General features: G+C 31.3%; 9 protein-coding genes across 9 annotated transcripts; 4 read left to right on the top strand and 5 right to left on the bottom strand.

Annotated features, from left to right (window-relative positions):
• Positions 1-224: 224 nt before the first annotated feature.
• Positions 225-3,338, bottom strand: DFA_08059 (uncharacterized protein; the record flags this gene model as incomplete). Its single annotated transcript, XM_004355508.1, has 1 exon — positions 225-3,338. One exon carries the CDS (start codon positions 3,336-3,338, stop codon positions 225-227), a length of 3,114 nt encoding a protein of 1,037 aa, XP_004355561.1.
• A 1,220-nt stretch (positions 3,339-4,558) lies between these two features.
• DFA_08058 (uncharacterized protein) lies at positions 4,559-5,049 on the bottom strand (the record flags this gene model as incomplete). The annotated part of the gene is made up of 2 exons (XM_004355507.1): positions 4,559-4,712; positions 4,829-5,049. 2 exons carry the CDS (start codon positions 5,047-5,049, stop codon positions 4,559-4,561), a joined length of 375 nt encoding a protein of 124 aa, XP_004355560.1.
• A 301-nt stretch (positions 5,050-5,350) lies between these two features.
• DFA_08057 (uncharacterized protein) lies at positions 5,351-5,712 on the bottom strand (the record flags this gene model as incomplete). The annotated part of the gene is made up of 2 exons (XM_004355506.1): positions 5,351-5,510; positions 5,594-5,712. The coding sequence occupies 2 exons, from the start codon at positions 5,710-5,712 to the stop codon at positions 5,351-5,353; spliced, it is 279 nt and encodes a 92-aa protein (XP_004355559.1).
• Positions 5,713-6,971: 1,259 nt separating this feature from the next.
• Positions 6,972-7,685, top strand: DFA_08056 (uncharacterized protein; the record flags this gene model as incomplete). Its single annotated transcript, XM_004355505.1, has 1 exon — positions 6,972-7,685. The coding sequence occupies one exon, from the start codon at positions 6,972-6,974 to the stop codon at positions 7,683-7,685; it is 714 nt and encodes a 237-aa protein (XP_004355558.1).
• A 148-nt stretch (positions 7,686-7,833) lies between these two features.
• On the top strand, positions 7,834-11,957 carry trmt11 (tRNA guanosine-2'-O-methyltransferase 11; the record flags this gene model as incomplete). Its single annotated transcript, XM_004355504.1, has 10 exons — positions 7,834-7,844; positions 8,022-8,683; positions 8,714-8,764; positions 9,078-9,303; positions 9,422-9,911; positions 10,063-10,094; positions 10,126-10,225; positions 10,322-10,958; positions 11,037-11,244; positions 11,333-11,957. 10 exons carry the CDS (start codon positions 7,834-7,836, stop codon positions 11,955-11,957), a joined length of 3,042 nt encoding a protein of 1,013 aa, XP_004355557.1.
• A 299-nt stretch (positions 11,958-12,256) lies between these two features.
• On the top strand, positions 12,257-14,553 carry DFA_08054 (uncharacterized protein; the record flags this gene model as incomplete). The annotated part of the gene is made up of 3 exons (XM_004355503.1): positions 12,257-12,374; positions 12,534-14,112; positions 14,184-14,553. The coding sequence occupies 3 exons, from the start codon at positions 12,257-12,259 to the stop codon at positions 14,551-14,553; spliced, it is 2,067 nt and encodes a 688-aa protein (XP_004355556.1).
• Positions 14,554-14,704: 151 nt separating this feature from the next.
• On the bottom strand, positions 14,705-15,046 carry DFA_08053 (uncharacterized protein; the record flags this gene model as incomplete). The annotated part of the gene is made up of 1 exon (XM_004355502.1): positions 14,705-15,046. One exon carries the CDS (start codon positions 15,044-15,046, stop codon positions 14,705-14,707), a length of 342 nt encoding a protein of 113 aa, XP_004355555.1.
• A 211-nt stretch (positions 15,047-15,257) lies between these two features.
• Positions 15,258-15,700, top strand: DFA_08052 (uncharacterized protein; the record flags this gene model as incomplete). Its single annotated transcript, XM_004355501.1, has 3 exons — positions 15,258-15,333; positions 15,420-15,583; positions 15,647-15,700. 3 exons carry the CDS (start codon positions 15,258-15,260, stop codon positions 15,698-15,700), a joined length of 294 nt encoding a protein of 97 aa, XP_004355554.1.
• Positions 15,701-15,791: 91 nt separating this feature from the next.
• Positions 15,792-17,454, bottom strand: AAC3 (WD40 repeat-containing protein; the record flags this gene model as incomplete). The annotated part of the gene is made up of 6 exons (XM_004355500.1): positions 15,792-15,902; positions 15,962-16,015; positions 16,089-16,254; positions 16,332-16,792; positions 16,862-17,018; positions 17,090-17,454. 6 exons carry the CDS (start codon positions 17,452-17,454, stop codon positions 15,792-15,794), a joined length of 1,314 nt encoding a protein of 437 aa, XP_004355553.1.
• Positions 17,455-17,616: the final 162 nt, after the last annotated feature.

Raw genomic sequence — 17,616 nt, 5'->3', positions numbered from 1 at the left:
AAGTATTAATCACAACAACAACAACAATACACATATGTAATAACAATAATAACAATCAAACGTTGCTCCTCCCCCAAAATCAATTCACACAATCTATTTATCTATATTATATAAAAGGAATAAAAAAAAAATATAGAAAGAAAGAAAGAAAGAAAAAGATAAAGATAAATCTTTCTTTTAATATTGTCAAGTACCTAAAGGTGCACCTATCACTACGTACTTATTTATTTTTTATTATTTGATCTTGGAGATTTAATAATTTGATAAAGTTTGGTAGGTAAAGAAGATGAAAGTGAAGGAGATGTACATGGAGATGGAAATGAAGAAGAATTCGAGTTGACCATGATTGATTTAACATCCCTATCCTTTTTACTGTTGAAATGATTGACAACTGAATATTGTTCATTTTGCATAGCTAATTTCAAACAATGATTGTTGGCAGAATGAAATTCAACACCTTCGTTGGTACTGGCATCGATACATTCCATGTATTGGATGACTGGAAGGTGTCCTCTAGAACTAGCCAATTCAAATGCACGAATGGGGATAGGAATGTTATGGTGTTCGTGGAGGTATTGAACAATCCCAACATATCCTCTATTTGAAGCATGTTCTATTGACTTGGAATTGGCAACGAGTTTGGATTGTTTGGGATAATGTTCCATTAGGAATTCAACAATCACAAAGTATCCATTGAGTGATGCCTTTTCAACTGCTCCCACCAAATCCTCATCAGACGTTGTATCTGGTGATGCTAATCCACGTTGATACATAAATTTTATAACACCAACATGTCCAAATTCACATGCCAATCCAAGAAAACTTTCTGGAAATAATTGTTGTACTTTACAAAGTTTTTCTTTTGATTGTTGTTGTTTTAGGTTATTAAGTAAAAACTCTAATATTGAAACATAACCTCTTGCAACAATTTTGTTGTACTTGAATTCCAAAGGATCGACTATACCAAATCGATCACAAAAACTGTACAATAATGATAGTACTTGTAAATTACCATTCTCTGCTGCATTGATAATAGCAGTCTTGCTAAATGTAACTGGGTGTTGTTGGTGTTGACAGTTGTATGCATTACGATCAGGGAATTGTGATTGGCTGTGATCCATTATTGATGAGTCATATGACAGTAAATTGGTCAATAAATAATGAATGACATTATAGTTTTTTGGTTCAGTTGCTGCATCATCAATAACTGTCAAACTAATTTGCCCAACATCAACTGACAACGATGACGACTCTTCATCTCCATCTCCTTCCATTCCTCTTCCTCTACTTTTTAATTGTAATTGATGTAAATATTTTACAATATGTAAATGACCATTCATAATTGATACATCCCATACTCTATTTGGCATTTTGTATATTTGTTGTTGAGGTTGTTGTTGATCATTTTGATTTAGGTATTGTTGAAATTGAAGTTTATCAAATTGTAATAAATACTCTAGTATTTCTAAATGACCAAAAGAAGATGCAGCATGGAATGCTCTAGTTGTAAATGTTTGAGGTCTCTTGTTACAAAGATACTTTACAATTTCAAAATGTCCTTTTGCCGACGCACCTTGTATCGCAGATTGAGACGATGGATAGTTTGATGGATGTTCACAAAGCAATTGAACAATCCCAAAATACCCATTCGATGCTGCCAAGTCAATAGCCATATTTGAAACAGGTGCCTGTTTTTCTAAAAGTAATGCAACTATTTCTTGATGACCGTTTCTACAACATCCATCAATTGCATCACTTGTACATTTAATATTACTATTATTATTATTATTATTTGTACTGGTACTAGAGGAAGATAAAGATGAACGAGGAGGTGGTAGTGAAGATGTCGATAATGATAGTGGTTGATTTTTTGAACCAATGAGTAATTGGCGAGGGTGTGATGATGTTGATGAAGATGATGGTCGACGATTCGAATTGGATTGTACAAGTTGTAGAATACCTGCACTGGGTTTGGTGTTGGTAGTGGCAGAGTGATTGATTAAATATTGGACACATAAAAGATGACCATTTGTGGCAGCTTGATCAATCGCATAGTTTGAAAAACCTTCTGTTCTATTTTCAAGAAGGAATGCGCAAATGAGTTGATGACCAATGGCCGCGGCTCGATTAATGGCTGCAACAGTACACCCTTCACTTCTAGTATTATGTAGATAAGTGACGGTCTCTAGATTACCCACTCCTGCCGCATTGTCGATAGCTGCACGTGTGGCACTGGCACCTCTTTCATGAAGCATACGAACGACCAGTGGTGATGGGTTGAGTGCCGCACAATCAATGGCAGATGTAAACTTGGTTGGATTGGTCCAGTATTTGGCAAGTTTACGAATCTTTACCAATCTCTCAATGAGTCCTAGTATCGGACACTTTGAGAATAATATTTCAAAGCAATGTTCACTCCATCCATACAACTCGACACCAGATTTGCAATTAATAATCTTGTCGGCCAATAATGTGAAATGGAGGTTGATGCACATCCACTGAACGTCGTTGAGCGTGTAATAGGAAAACTTCTTTTTCAATGTAAAATTGAATTGGCTGCTGCTCGTGCTACTCGATCTCGATCGGTTATCTGAAATGTCTACCTCTGACGTATACGGGTGGTATCCATTATTACTACTACTACTACTACAACTTCGACTACGTTGTTGATTTTGATAATAGTTTTCTCCACCCTCTATATTATTTATAGTTGTTACCATGTTGAAAATATATTGAATTAAATAAAAATTATGGAATATTGAAAAGAATGTCGTTGTTGTTTGATTGTTTAAAGAAGAAATATTATTATTATTATTATTATTACTTTGAATATTATTATTATTATTATTATTGTTGGAAATTATATTATTATTAATTTGATTATTATTTTGATTGTTATTATTATTATTCATACTATTTCTACGATTTATAACTCCATTAAAAAAATGTTTTGAAAATGAATGTGGAGAGGATGGTGATGATGAAAAGGAAGATGAAGAGTTTGGTGATAATGATAATAAAGGTGAAAAAGCCATTGGAGAAAGAGTTGTTGGTGATATTGATTGTTGTTGATCAACACCAACTGCAGTGTTGGAGGATGATGAGGATAGTGATGACAATGATGTAGGTTGATCAGATACAGTTGATGACCCTCCACCTTCCATTGTATCTATTTTTTCAGATTCTCCTTCCATTGCTATTATATTTCTATTAGTGTCAATTATTTCTTCATCCAAATGATGATGATGATGATGATTCATTCCACCAACAACATGATTTTGATTATTTCCATTCCTACCATTTCCATTTTTTTGAAATAATTTCTTTAAATATTTCATGATTATTTTAAAAAGGATTTAAAGATTACTACTATATTTATAAATTTGATTAATTGGTTAGAATTTTTTCTTTAAATGTCTATTTTTTTGATTTTGATTAAATTTGGTAATAATAATAATAATGGTCTATTCACTTCCAACTTTGGATGGGTGAAATGAAAATATTGATGATTGATGATTGATGATTGATGATGATGAAGTTGACAATGACCGAAATTGCTCTAATGTAAATATTTAAATTGGTCAGAGGTGATGATAGGATACGTATGGAAGGAGTAGTACTAGTAGAATATTAAAATATATTTTTTTTACAAACAATGGAGTAGTGACAATGACAATCAATCAATCAATCAATTGATCAAATAATGATGGTCAGTCAAAAAGTTTGTAGATAAGCGAGCTATCCAAATGAGTGAGGTTTAAATGATGGGTGTGGTCACGTACCCCCATCCAACAACAACAGCAATTGCTCGGAAGGTATATCTGATGGCTTGGGGGATCAACAACGGTCAGCCATCCCCCCCCCCCCCCACCACCACACTCACCACTCTCTATACTACTACTTCTTCTCTCTGCTTGACTCCTCACACTCAAACTCACAGATGTGACAAGAGAGGGTGGTTGGTCGAATAAAGCGAGGGTTTGATCAATTTGATCATGCGACACAATCACCGATTGATTGCTTGCCCTTCTTTCTTTCTTTTGCTATTTGGTGTGAGTGAGCTGGCAGAAGACGAGATCGTATTGATTGCAATGAATAGAAGAACAGATAGACAGTTTAAACTGTCAAGATGAAAGATGATGAAACTGTAGTTGTAGTGTACGTCCTTTCCTTTCTTTTGGTTATGTAGATTATAAATAAATATGTTGATGTTGGTTGCAGACTATGTAATGCGTACTACACTTGAGGAGACAGAGAGAGAGAGAGTAAGAGTAGATCTAGCCCCCTTGTTGTAACATTGTGTGTGTTGTCATTGCGTCATTATATGAAAGGGCATCCAAGAATAGAATGAACAAGTAGCTCCACATCATTGTCACTTCACCAAACTTTTCATTATAAGGAAAATAGTACAAAGTGTTCTGATGGCGATCGATTTAATTTTAAAGGTTGGGTGTTGCTGAACATTTCTCTCCCTCTCTCATGAATTCAAGAATAGAGAAGAGTAATATTACAACAAAAGGGGTGGGTTTATTTAGTTTAGTTTAGATTGATTGATTGATTATTGTGAAAAAGAATAGGAAACAATTTCTAAATCATCAGATGTTGGACATTGGTTGCATGGATAGCACCATGGGATACAGTGTTGTCCAACTGGTACTTTCATAACTGGGCATTCAGATAATTCAATTGCTAATTTACAGTGTTCTTCAGTACTAAAATAATAATAGAAAAATAAAAGAAAAAAGATATTAATATTTTGATTAATTAATTGATTGATGAGGATTGAGACTCTCTCAGTCTCTTCTTTTTATTTTATGTTAAATCTTACGTTATTTTAGAACTAAGAGTGACTTTAGTACCATCGCTACAAGTAAATGAACATTCTGGCTTGGCAGAAACAAATGCCAAGAGTGCAAGTACAATAGTCAAGAGAATAATGAATTTCATTGTTGAGTTGGTTGAAAGGATGATAAAGATAATGTTGTTGATGATTTCGTTTCTAGTCAACGGAGATGAATATATACATTTTAAAATGGAACGGAATACCATTCTTAGGGCGTGTCTCTGCCCTCGATTTTCACAAAAAATCTGGTCAAGATATTTTACAAAGAACAGAATTTTCATCGTAGGTCGTGATACCTAATCTTCATGGTCTGACAACACAGCAGTTACCAATTATTTCTCGTTTAAATTCGAGTTGGTTGAGGTCAAAGTCTCAGACAATGGAAAAAAAAATGATAAAGATTTTAGCAAAGTAGGATGGATGTTGTTGAACATTTCTAATTCTTCATGTTGATGACGAATGAAATAGTTATAACAAAGGTAAGGGCAGTTTATTTTCGATGATTACTTATTGATCATCAGAGAAGGAATAGGAAACAATTTCCAAATTATCCATTGGTGGACAAGAATTGCATGGTGGGCACCATGGGATACATCTTCCAGATGGAATATTCATCTTTGGGCATTCAGATAATTCAATAGCCAATTGACAATGTTCTTTGGTTTGACTAATCAAAAAAAAAAAAAAAAAAAAAGAAAATAAATTAGATATAAGATTTAAATATGGGGGTTTTCATATTAATGATCTTACATCAAATCTGGAAGAGTAACTTTAGAACCATCGCCACAAGTAAAGGAACATTGTGGTTTGGCAGAAACGGTCATTGCAAATATTGACAATACAATGAATAAGAGAATGGTGAATTTCATTTTGTTTTGTTTTGTTGTTAATTAAATGATGTTAATTATGATGATTTCATTTCTAGTCGACGGAGGAGATATATATACATTTTCAAATGGAACGGAATCAGATTCTTAGGGCGAGTCCTTACCTCTTATTTTAAAAAAATCTGTTCAATTTTATTCCATGTCTCTGTTTTATTGTATCGAATTTATCTCAACGAACGGAACCACTAGATATTTTCATAAACCATTCATATTTCAATCAAAAGTAAAAGATATGACAAACCAAGTGCCTATCTTAAAAAAAAAAAAAAAAAAAGAAATATTTCTTTGACTTTGGGCCACATACCAGACCTATCGATTGTTCAACAAACATAAGCAGGATCAATTTCATGACAAGAGATAAAGAGAGAGAGAAAGTAGTACTGAGCTATAGCATCATTGTTGATATGGTTTAAAGATTGATGGTCCAGTTGTGTCATTTTTAAAATCGAATCAACCAAACCTATATTTTAAACGACTAAATATAATCACCTACAACAACCAATTCTAGGCTAATTGATATTATAGACAACAAAAACGAAATCAATCGATATCCAAATCGTCGTATATATCAATCCAAAAACAAAAAAGGAAAATAATAAATATAAATAATATTTATTATTATTATTTATTATTTATTATTTGTAAAATATCTATTTGTTTGTTTGTTTTTAACCAAAAAGAGAATGAAATTGCCAATAATAAACAAATTTAAAGATATTATCACCAAACAATGTCATTTTGTGTTTGTTGGGTTGGGGGGTGGGATTACCCCTTATAGAACATCAACACCCAAACACACTGTTTGACAGTCTATCCAATCGGACGTGGATGCAAAATAAAACTTACTCCAATTATATACATGACAAATGCATTTGTGTGGGTTTTCTATTTTTAATTTATTTGTCATTGACTAGATGTGAGAGAGAGAAAGTTGGAGTTGGTTGGTTGCATTTCCTTCATTGTGTGGTGGAGAGGAAAAAAAACAAAAGTTTGCAAAGGGTGTTTTGTGATATACACAGCTTTCATCATTAATTAACTTTAATGTGTGGTGGTGTAGTAGGTGGTTAGGTTAGATAAAGTTGGGTTGATAATAGAATACTCTATGTTCTCTTGTGTGTCTCATATTTGATTCTTTTCTCCTCTTTTTTATTATAATCATCAACTCAACAACCTTTCTATTAATTTTACAAATATTATTCTAATAATAATAATAATCAATAATAATCAATCAAATCTAGAGAATGGGCAATTCAACATGTAAAATATCATCATCATCATCATCTAAAAAGAATCTTAGGAGTTCATGGGATACGAATATTGTAGTGGTTGATCCTATCACTTTAATCAAAAAACATATTCATCGACCCAATGACTTTCCACAATCAATAGTCAACCGAAAAGAGTCTGGTAAAATATACATACTTCGAAAGAGTCAACAAATGGCAATGGTCGTAGTGGACTTGGCAGGAGAATCAACAGATTCAACGATAGTAGGTGCACAAATCCAAATTGTTTTCACTGGCAAGGAAGGACTAGAGTTGATGTATGTCCAAAACAGAATCATATCAGACAAGAAGAATTTCATATCCGTTGATGAAGTATCGAGACTTGAATATCCATCGGAAATAATCGATTATGAAGAAACAGAGATAGAAGATCACCTTTTACTCAATGAAAAAGAACGTATGAAAAAGGATATTTATCAATGTAAACATTTGAGTCGTGTTCAAAAATGGTATTATCATATTGCTGCGATACAGCTTGAAGGCTGGGTCACAGAGTTTGTCATCTCCCACGGCAAAGAAAATTCATCAACTTGCAATAGTCAAACTTTTACTCAATTCATTTGCAACAAACTATCAAGGAATAATATTAATTGTAATTGGCCTGCTACTGTCCCCGTTTTTGGTAATCAAAGTTTATCAAGGATACTTTATTTGGAAATGGATGAATAAATTAAAACATATAATAATAATAAAAATATGTATGGATCAAATTTGGTTAAAGTAATTTTATCCATAATCGATCATAAAATCAATGAGGAAAGCTAATTCATTCAATTATCTGTCTGAAAGTGTGATCTGTGTGATAAGCATGATAAATATGTGTATGGGGTTAGTGGTTTATAGTGATTGAATAAATGAGTCAAGATTTATTATGTGTGATCATTGCAGGTGGGAGTGAGCAATCAAATCAAATCATACCCTTTACAAAAAAAAATAAAATAAGCAGTTGGGTTTATCAAGAGAAAAAAATAATACAAAGCTTCATTTTAATTTAAATTTACTTAGAGAGAGAGAGATGGGAGTAATATTAACAAAAGAACAAGAAAAAGAGTATAAGAGAAAAAGACAATCATTGGGACCAGGATGTCATTTTAATAAATCATTCATGTCAATGGATGATATCATGCATGATGATGTAGTATTTCCAAAATCAAGATTAAAAAAACATATAGTAGATCCAAGAGAAGAATTTCCAGGTGATATGGTAGATGAAAAGAAAGCAGGATCACTATTTATCATCAAGAAACAACAACATTTCAATAATTCCATTAAAGATTTGTTTGGAAAACATTTTACCATTGTGCTGGATACAAGTGGTGAATCTACAGACACTCATATCAGAGGTATAGAGATGCATATTACATTTGAAAGTAAATCAAAAAAATTGATTTATCTTCAAAATAGAATCAATCAAGAAAGAAACAAGTTTGTTTCAGTTACAAGTATCGGTCAATTACCATATCCAACTATTATTGAAGATTTTCAAAATGGTAAAGTCTTGTCTGCATCGGTTGCAGATAGAGATCCATACTCTTTATCACAAGAAATAGAACTTTATTCAAAGTTAACTGGAAAGTCACATAAATGGTTCTATCAAGTTGCATTTACAATGGATGATTGGTTACTAGAATTCATATCTCAAGTCGGATCAAATTTCTCATCAAAATGTAATTGTCAGTCTTTTTCAAAATTCCTAGTATCAAAATTTGCTGCAAATAATATAATTTGGCCTGGTTTCCATGTTATTGGTACTAATTGTTTTGAAAAGGTTATCTTTAATATTGATTCTTTTTTTAACTAATCAAAAAAAACAACAAAAACAAAAATTAATTAATTGTCAAATCAAATCAAAAATTAAATAAAGAGAGTGTTTAACCACCCACCCACTCATATCTCTGTGTGCTGTGAATTCACCAGTGGTGTGTTGTGTATTTTTGATTGATTGATTGACTGATCAATCATTGCCCACTTTTTTTTTATGAACTCTCACTCTATTTATCATGATTCATTCATTATATTCATTCAATTCAATTAATAAATAAATAGTTATTATATAACTAGTTAGAGGTAGAGTTAGAGAAATACTATTAGGAATGGGATTAAATAGTTCAAAACACTATAGGGTTGATGATAAAGGAGAAATACTATTTGAAAAGGAAATAGAGGATGCATCTAAATTTCCATTACAAATTGAAAATAGTAAAACATATGGACAATTATATTTAGGGATGAGTTTTCCTATCATTGAAAATGCTACAATTGGTTCAAAAATAACAAGTCATTATTGGTAAATAGAATAAGAAAAAGAAATAAAAGATAAAAGATATATTCATTTATTTATTTATTTATATTAATATATTTATTTATTTATTTTTGTTTGATTTTTGAATTGATGATTTTAATAGTGTAATATTAGATTTAGCAGGAGAATCAACAGAAGAGAAAATAATAGGAGTACAATTTCATATTACATTTTTTGGTAAAGATAAAAAGTTGAGGTTCCTTCAAAAGAGAATATCAGCAAGAAGATCCAAATTTTTATCGATTGAAGATATGGGTAAAATGGAAATGCCAACTATCATCAATGACCAAAGTGGATTTGAAAGGTTTGTTTTAAATGATCAAGTGTATCTTGGTATTCTTGAAAAGGTGGTGTTTATGGATCCAAAGAATTCGGCTGGTAATATTCATAAATGGTATGCCTATTTGATATTTAAAATGTATGAATGGGTACCACAATACATTAAACAATTTGGTAATACAATGTCCTCTAAATGTAACTGTCAAACTTTTGCTCGGTACTTGACCGAACAATTTTCATACAATAATATTAGATTCCCTCAAGGTGCTTCTGTAGTTAGTGATAATAGTCTTACTAGTGCTGTAATGAATAATGTTATTAAAAGAGTGGATTTCCATTAATTAAAAATAAAAAAATAAAAGAGAGAGGATGAAATTGACAAAATCATGAAAATTACTCGTTTTTCGGTACATTTGTATTTCAGTAGATACATACTTAGATATATTTATATATATTTATATTTAGAAAGAGATAGAGAGAGATGGTAAAATACTTGTGTGTATTTTATCATTCATTCCCTAGTTTTAGAGTAAGGGAGATGGAAGCACTTGCAGAAATGTTTGGTGCGACTGTTACTTATGATACATCCCTTTTACCTTTGATTGAATCTGATGATATTAATACTGCTGTAAGTTTAATTAGATATATAGATACATATAGATACATATATATAGATATAGAGATATATAGATACTTATACTTAATTTACTCTTTTACTTTTTAGACACCATTTTTATATGTTGAATTAGAATCAGATGAAATATGTAGAAAGATTGCATCAAGATCAGTATTGATTAAAGGATTTTACAAGGTATGGTGTGATTGCAAGACATATGATGAAGCATTGGGTCAGATTGCAGCACTACACGATTTAGAATACTTGGTTGGTTATCATCAAGGTAAACATTGGAAGCTTGACTTTGAATCGTTTGGAAAGAGAATGTCACGTGAAGAACAATTAAAGAGAATGCATAGATTAAAACCATCACAACTTTGGTCAAAGGGATCAGTGTCGATGGTTCCCGTCCCAGGTACCGAACATATTACTTGGGCATTGTTTGAAGAATATGGTTTGAATGGCAATGAGAGAGAGGAACCTCTTAGAATGTTTTTGGCCACAACCGTTGCCAAAGGTTCAAGAGATGCCATTGCACGATTCAATCTACAAGAACGTAAATATTTGGGTACTACATCAATGGATCCTGAACTATCGATCATCTCTATTAATATGGGTCATGTAAGAGAAAACACTCTTATGCTCGATCCATTTGTTGGTACTGGTAGTTTTGTTTTAGTTGCATCTGCTTTTGGTGCTCAAACTTTTGGTTGTGATATTGATATTCATGCTATGCAAAAACAAAGTAAGAATAGAATAGAAAAGAAAAGAAAAAAGATAAAGAAAAAACAAGTATTTATTTACTTATTTCTTTTAATTTTAGAGGAATGTAATATTGATACAAATTTCCAACAATTGGGATTATCAGATAAATTTATGGGACCTATACTTTGTGATAATTCATCACCACCATGGCGTTCAATTCCAATCTTTGAAAGTATTGTTTGTGATCCTCCCTATGGTATTAGAGCTGGTGCCAAGAAAATTGGTCCAGATAAAAATAGAAGAGTTAAACGTCCTCCTGAAGGATTGTAAGTCAAAAAAGAAAAGAATAGAAAAGAAAAACAAAAAGAATATACTTTTAATATTTATTTATATTTTTCTATTTTATATTTTTAGTCGATGGTCATTTATACCAGAACATTGTGAATATAAAGTACCAGATGTTATGGCAGATTTATTAGAATTGGCAGCAAAGAATTTAGTAATGAATGGTAGATTGGTGTATTGGTTGCCAACAACACCGGAATTTAAGGAAAGTGATTTACCAAAACATCCATGTCTGGCATTAGTATCTAATTGTTTGCAGGTGTTGTCGTTGAAATGGGGTCGTAGATTAATCACAATGAAAAAGGTATTGGATTTTGACCCTATCGCTCACAACAAGGACAATTTGACGAAATTTGATTTAGGACAAATCGAACCGGCACACGAAGATCTCCGTGAACGATACTATGCACCGGCCGAAGAAACAATGCCCAACAACAAACCAGACAGCGAAAAGACCAAAAAACAATTAACCAAAGAACTCAAACGAAAGGCAACCGTCGAATGGAGAAGACAAAATGGTCTTGCCATTCACGACTCTCAATTGGATTATAAACAAACAAAACGTAAAGAAAAGAAAGCAAATGCTAAACTTAAAAAAGAAAAGAAATTAAAAGAAGAACAAGAAGAAGAGGAAAAAAAGAAACAACAAATAGAAATAGTACAAAAAAAAGAAGAAGAAATTAAAAAGGAATAAATAAGATTTCGAGATTATTATAAAATATAATAATCAAAGATTTTAAACTCTGAAAGTGATGTCCGAGGTGTGAAGAATCAAGATTGTTTTTTTTTTTAATTTATTTTTATATTATACTTGTACCTGTACACCAAAGTATTTGTAAATAATCATCAGATTCATTTCATTCAGTTTATACATTACATATATACACACCACACACAACTCAATAATAATAATATTTAAATACAACAATAGTAGAAATAATTATAATATTATTAGTATACATTTTAATAATACTTTTAATAATTCTTCTTTGAATGTCAAAAGAGTTATCAAAGATATACAATGGACAATTACCTTCAAAAGAAAGATTCAAAGAGTTGATACAAAGAGTAGAAAAAGAATATGATTTACTTTGGGATGAAAATCAAGATTGTATGTTCGAATAGAATAAATATATAATATTATTATTGATGATTATATAAACTAATATTGTATTGTATATTTAGTAAAACAAAAATTACAACAATCACAACAACAGAATATACAATTACAACAACAATTGACAAAAAAGGAAAAATGTACAATCAATAGCAACGACAATACCAACAACATCAACAATTGCAGTATCATCATCATCAACTACAACGACTCCTTCTTCAAATATTTCTTCTTCCTCGACTCCATTAAAAGAGAGAGATCCATTATCATCAACATTGATTAATAATACATCTACAAAGAATACGATTATATTGTCAAGTGAAAGTTTAGGAGCTAGAGTAGGAAAATTAACAAAGATTAAAGGTAGATCATCATCGTCGTCTTCATCATCGTCATCATCATCGAAATCAAAAACAATCAATGGAACAGTAAGCAAAAGAGACGGATCACATAAATGGTTAAAGATTAGAGACTATGACGGACATCGTGATGGTATATGGGAGGTTTCAACTAGTCTTTGGGACATTCTTTCATTTGCCACTTGTTCGACAGATAGAACTGCGAGAATATGGTCGGTTGACGGATCAAAGATTCCGTATGTCTATATTGGACACACGGGCGCAGTGAATAGCGTTCGATTCCATCCAACTGAACGACTACTTTGTACAGCATCTGGCGACAGAACTTGTCACATTTTAAAATTCCCAACAGAACGATCAAATGCTTCTGGTGCTAGATCACCTCTTCCACCGCCTCTACAAATACCTTCTCATTCAATGAACAATATGATCGGAGGTAGTACTGGTATGGGTATGGGTATGCCTCCACCACCTTCTACTTCACCTGCTGGAGCACCTCATCAACAACCACAATCACCAGTTCAAGCACGACGAGATAGAAGTAAATTGTGGACACCACTTTTAGGTAATCCTGTGGATCAAGATCTCATTCAAATGAGACCCATCGATCCAATTGATCAAACTGATGTAATATATAATTATAATAATAATAATAATAATAATGATCAACCCATCAACTCTTCATCGCGTCACAAATACAGTGACCAGAGTGATAGTGATGAAGATGATGAAGATGAAACAGATGAAATCATCTTTAATAGGTATGATGGATATGATAATTATCCAATCATGAATCAACAAATATCAACTTCTCCTCATTCACCTGAAATTGAAAACTTTGAAAGACATCAAATTCAACAACAACAACAAATTCAAAGTCAACAACAACAACAACAACAACAACAACAACAACAACAACAACAACAACAACAACAACAACAATTAAATATTCAACAACAACAACAACAATATCAACAAAAACAACAAGAACAATTAAATATTCAAAAACAACAACAAGAACAATTAAAATTTAAACAAGAAAAAGAAAATGATCAATCCTATGTAGTAATTAGACAGCCATCATTGGAATTAAAAGGACATAATGGACCTGTTGTAGGAGCAGCATGGTTACCATCAAATATGATTGTAACGGCTAGTTGGGACAATACAGTAAGATGGTGGTCTACCGAGAGTGGAAAATATCTATCACAAGCCACCAATGTCTGTATGGACAAGGTTCACAAACTCACAAATATTACTTCACTGGGAACTACCAATAATGCACTTACATCTAGTACAGATGGTATCATTAGAATTTGGGATTATAGAAGTTCTACCAATTCTTCAATTGATTCAATTCATGGTCATTCAGAGTAAGAAATAGAAAAGAAAAAGAAAAAAGAATAATATTCTAATATTTATTTTCTTCTTTTTTTTTGTTTAGTGGAATAAATACAGCAGCATATACATATGATTCAAATTTTATAGTTAGTGGAGGAGATGATAGAACAGTTAAAGTATGGGATATTAGACAAACTAAAGCATGTCAAGCATCTATACGTTGTCCATTATCAATCAATAGACTGTCGATAAGTCAATCTTCATCGATTGCCATACCACAAGATGATGGTCGTATTTCAGTGTATGACATTTATGGCAACAGAAAAGGAAAGATGAGAGATCAATACAAATATGGGCACAAATTAATGGCAACTAGTACTGCATGGTCAAATGATGATAGTGTCATTTTTTCGGCTAGTTTTGATAGACGTGTCATTTCTTGGGCTTATAATAAACATCATGATGATAAATAGAGAGAAAAAAAAAGAGAGAGTCAGGGGATAGGATAGTACTACTATCCTATTTCTATTCTATATATATATATGTATATAAACTATTTTAGAAAAAAAATAAAAATATAAATTTTGTACATTAATTTATTTGTTGATTGATTGATTGATTGATTTATTTCTTTTCACTATCATTATCAAACCATGAATCAATTACATCAATATTTGATTTAATGATTTCCCATTCTTGCTTGTCAAATGTAATTCCTTTTTGTGATGGTACAGCCTTTGTACTATTCTCTTTTTCTGGAAAAACATAGGTTCTAAGATCAACTTTGGTTCTACCAGTGAAATTTGATTTTGATATACATTTAAACTTTGCAACCCAAATTTCATTATCTCCAAATATAGGATAAACCACTTCTTGGTTATTATCTGACGTTGAATCAGTTTTGAATCGACATGAATAAATCAAGTTATTTGATATTTGATTTACTAATCTTCTTGTTGTTAACATAATGTAATGTATTAATTATCTCTTTTTGTTGTTGTGAAATTAAAGAATAAAGAGATTGATTACCTTTTTTGAGCAATGATGATGAAAGTGTCAAAAAAATTAAAATTAAATTTATACTTGATTCGAATTCATTTCATTTCGTTTCAACTTTCATTACACTTGTTGTAACATATATATATATATATATCTACCTAATTATTCGTAGTATACAATGCAATTTCAAGCATTAAGATTATTTCAAAGAGCTAGACATCATGTACCTTTGATTAAATTCCCAAGCAGACATGGTAAATGAACAAACAGAGAGAGAGAGAGAGAGAACGAATGACGTCATTCTTATTATTAACATATGTTGATTGATCAATATTATTAGGAGCTCCAGTAAACACTCATTCTACTACTACTTCACAATCTAGTTCTGCATCTTTTGTAGCACCATCATCAAATACTAATAATAAGAACAAAAACTATACATATCTCGCTCAAGCTCCACATAAAAGACTTGCATTAAAACAAGAAGAAATGGATATGATCAATGTATGTATCAAACCCTATAGATATATGCAAATGAAAGAGATCTAACGTGTTTTGTTTTTTTAGCTTGGAGGTATTTTCGATCCACCAGCACCACCAAAGAAACCATCAAAGAAATAAATTAATAATAATAATAGTAATAAGAAAGAATAAGAAAGAACGAAACAACTTTTTGATTGATCGATACGTTTTTTGGTTTATTTTAGATGTTTTAGGAATGATAACCAAATACTCTGACAATACCAACATCTTTTTCTTTTTTATCTTTATCATCACTGGCATAAGCAATCATTGGAGCATTTGGACACCATGATAAAGAATTCTTTAATCAAATTAGTAAGAACGAATTAATAATATATATGGTATTATTTTGATACTTACAAAACCAGTATCACCTGGTACTTGAAATATGGATTGACCAGTTTCAACATGTGACTATAAGTAGATAGAAGAAAAAGAAATTAATTAATTACAATACGGAATATTTGTGAAATTTTGGATTGCTTACAATTTCGATAAAAGGATCATCAGCAGCATAAGCCAAAAATTGACCATCAGAAGAGAAACCCATAGCACGTATTTGTGATGTTAATTTACCAAATGATTTTATACAAATCATTTCTTCAATATCCCACAATGAAATTTGAGCATCTGCTCCACCAACTGCAAAATATCTAAATAGAAAAAGAAACAAATATTAATAATTATTATTATTATTATTATCTATTTCTATTTTCTATAAAGTTCTTACCTTTTTAGAGGATCAAATTCTAAAGTATATAAATTAGCAGGATGAGCAAGAATAGAACAAATCTTTTTAATATCGCTAGTTGTACAAGTTGATACTTCGACTGCACCAGTTCCAGTAGTCAAGATGAATAATTCACCTTTTAGATCCCATCCAATTTCATTGATTTCATATTGATATTGATATTGTTTCATATATTTTTTAGAGTTGTTCTTTCTACCCTTGAGATCGATCGTTGTAACAATATCTTCTTTGTTTCCAACAGCAATTATATTGCCATCGGGAGACCAACAAAGATTAATATTTTCACCTGGTGTCGTAATCGTATCGGTTGCCTTTCCACTTCTAGTATCCCATATCTTTATAGTCTTGTCTGTACTTGCACTTGCCAATAAATCTGGATGTACAGGACTCCATCTTAATTGTTCAACTGATTCTTTATGACTTAGATCAAATATTGGTTTCTACAAAAAAAATAAATAAATTAAATTAACAAAAAAAATAATAATGATATATATTTATATATTACATACACTATGTTCAATATTCCAAATCTTTAAAGTTTTATCACTACTACCACTTGCAAATTTTTTACCATCTATTGACCAAACAACAGAATTTACTTTGTTTTTATGTCCTACAAACTCTTTAGTTGTACATTCTGAAAAATACCTTGATGCAAGTTCAAAACTAAAGTAAAAGATAGTTAAAAAGATTAATACAATGAAAATAGAAATAAAAGTATACTAAATTGATCATACTTTGTAAAATTATTACTATATGGTGTATTGGTCTTTACAGTTGTTGTATTTGTTGTTGATGATGATGAAGATGAAGAAGATGATGAAGCAGGTGTTGAACTAGATGATGATGATGAAGATGGTTTATCTTGAGGAACTGGTGGAGGTATAGCATGTATCTGTTGTTGTTGCTGTTGCTGTTGTTGCTGCTGTTGTTGTTGCTGTTGTTGCTGTTGTTGATGATGATAAGAGTATACATTGGGAGGTGGTGGGAATGCATGATGATGACCCATCATCTGAGGATTAACCATTTGAGGTTGTAAATAATATGGTGGTCTTCCAACCGGTATGAATAGGTTGGAATTTGAATTCATTCTATGTGACATCTTGAAAGTTTAAAGAGATAGAGATCTATCTGTAGAACAATTAACCAAATAGATAACAATTATCTATTTTTTGATGATCACAAAATGTTTTTAAAAAAAATTTAATATTGACGTTGTCATTATCATTTTCATTGTCTCTTCATTCATTCATTGTTATAAATT

The sequence above is a fragment of the Cavenderia fasciculata genome (genome assembly GCF_000203815.1).
Source record: "Cavenderia fasciculata unplaced genomic scaffold Scf_ET2XIPL01COFD4-5, whole genome shotgun sequence".
Lineage (NCBI taxonomy): Eukaryota > Evosea > Eumycetozoa > Acytosteliales > Cavenderiaceae > Cavenderia > Cavenderia fasciculata.
This window is presented reverse-complemented; position numbering and strand designations above follow the sequence as displayed.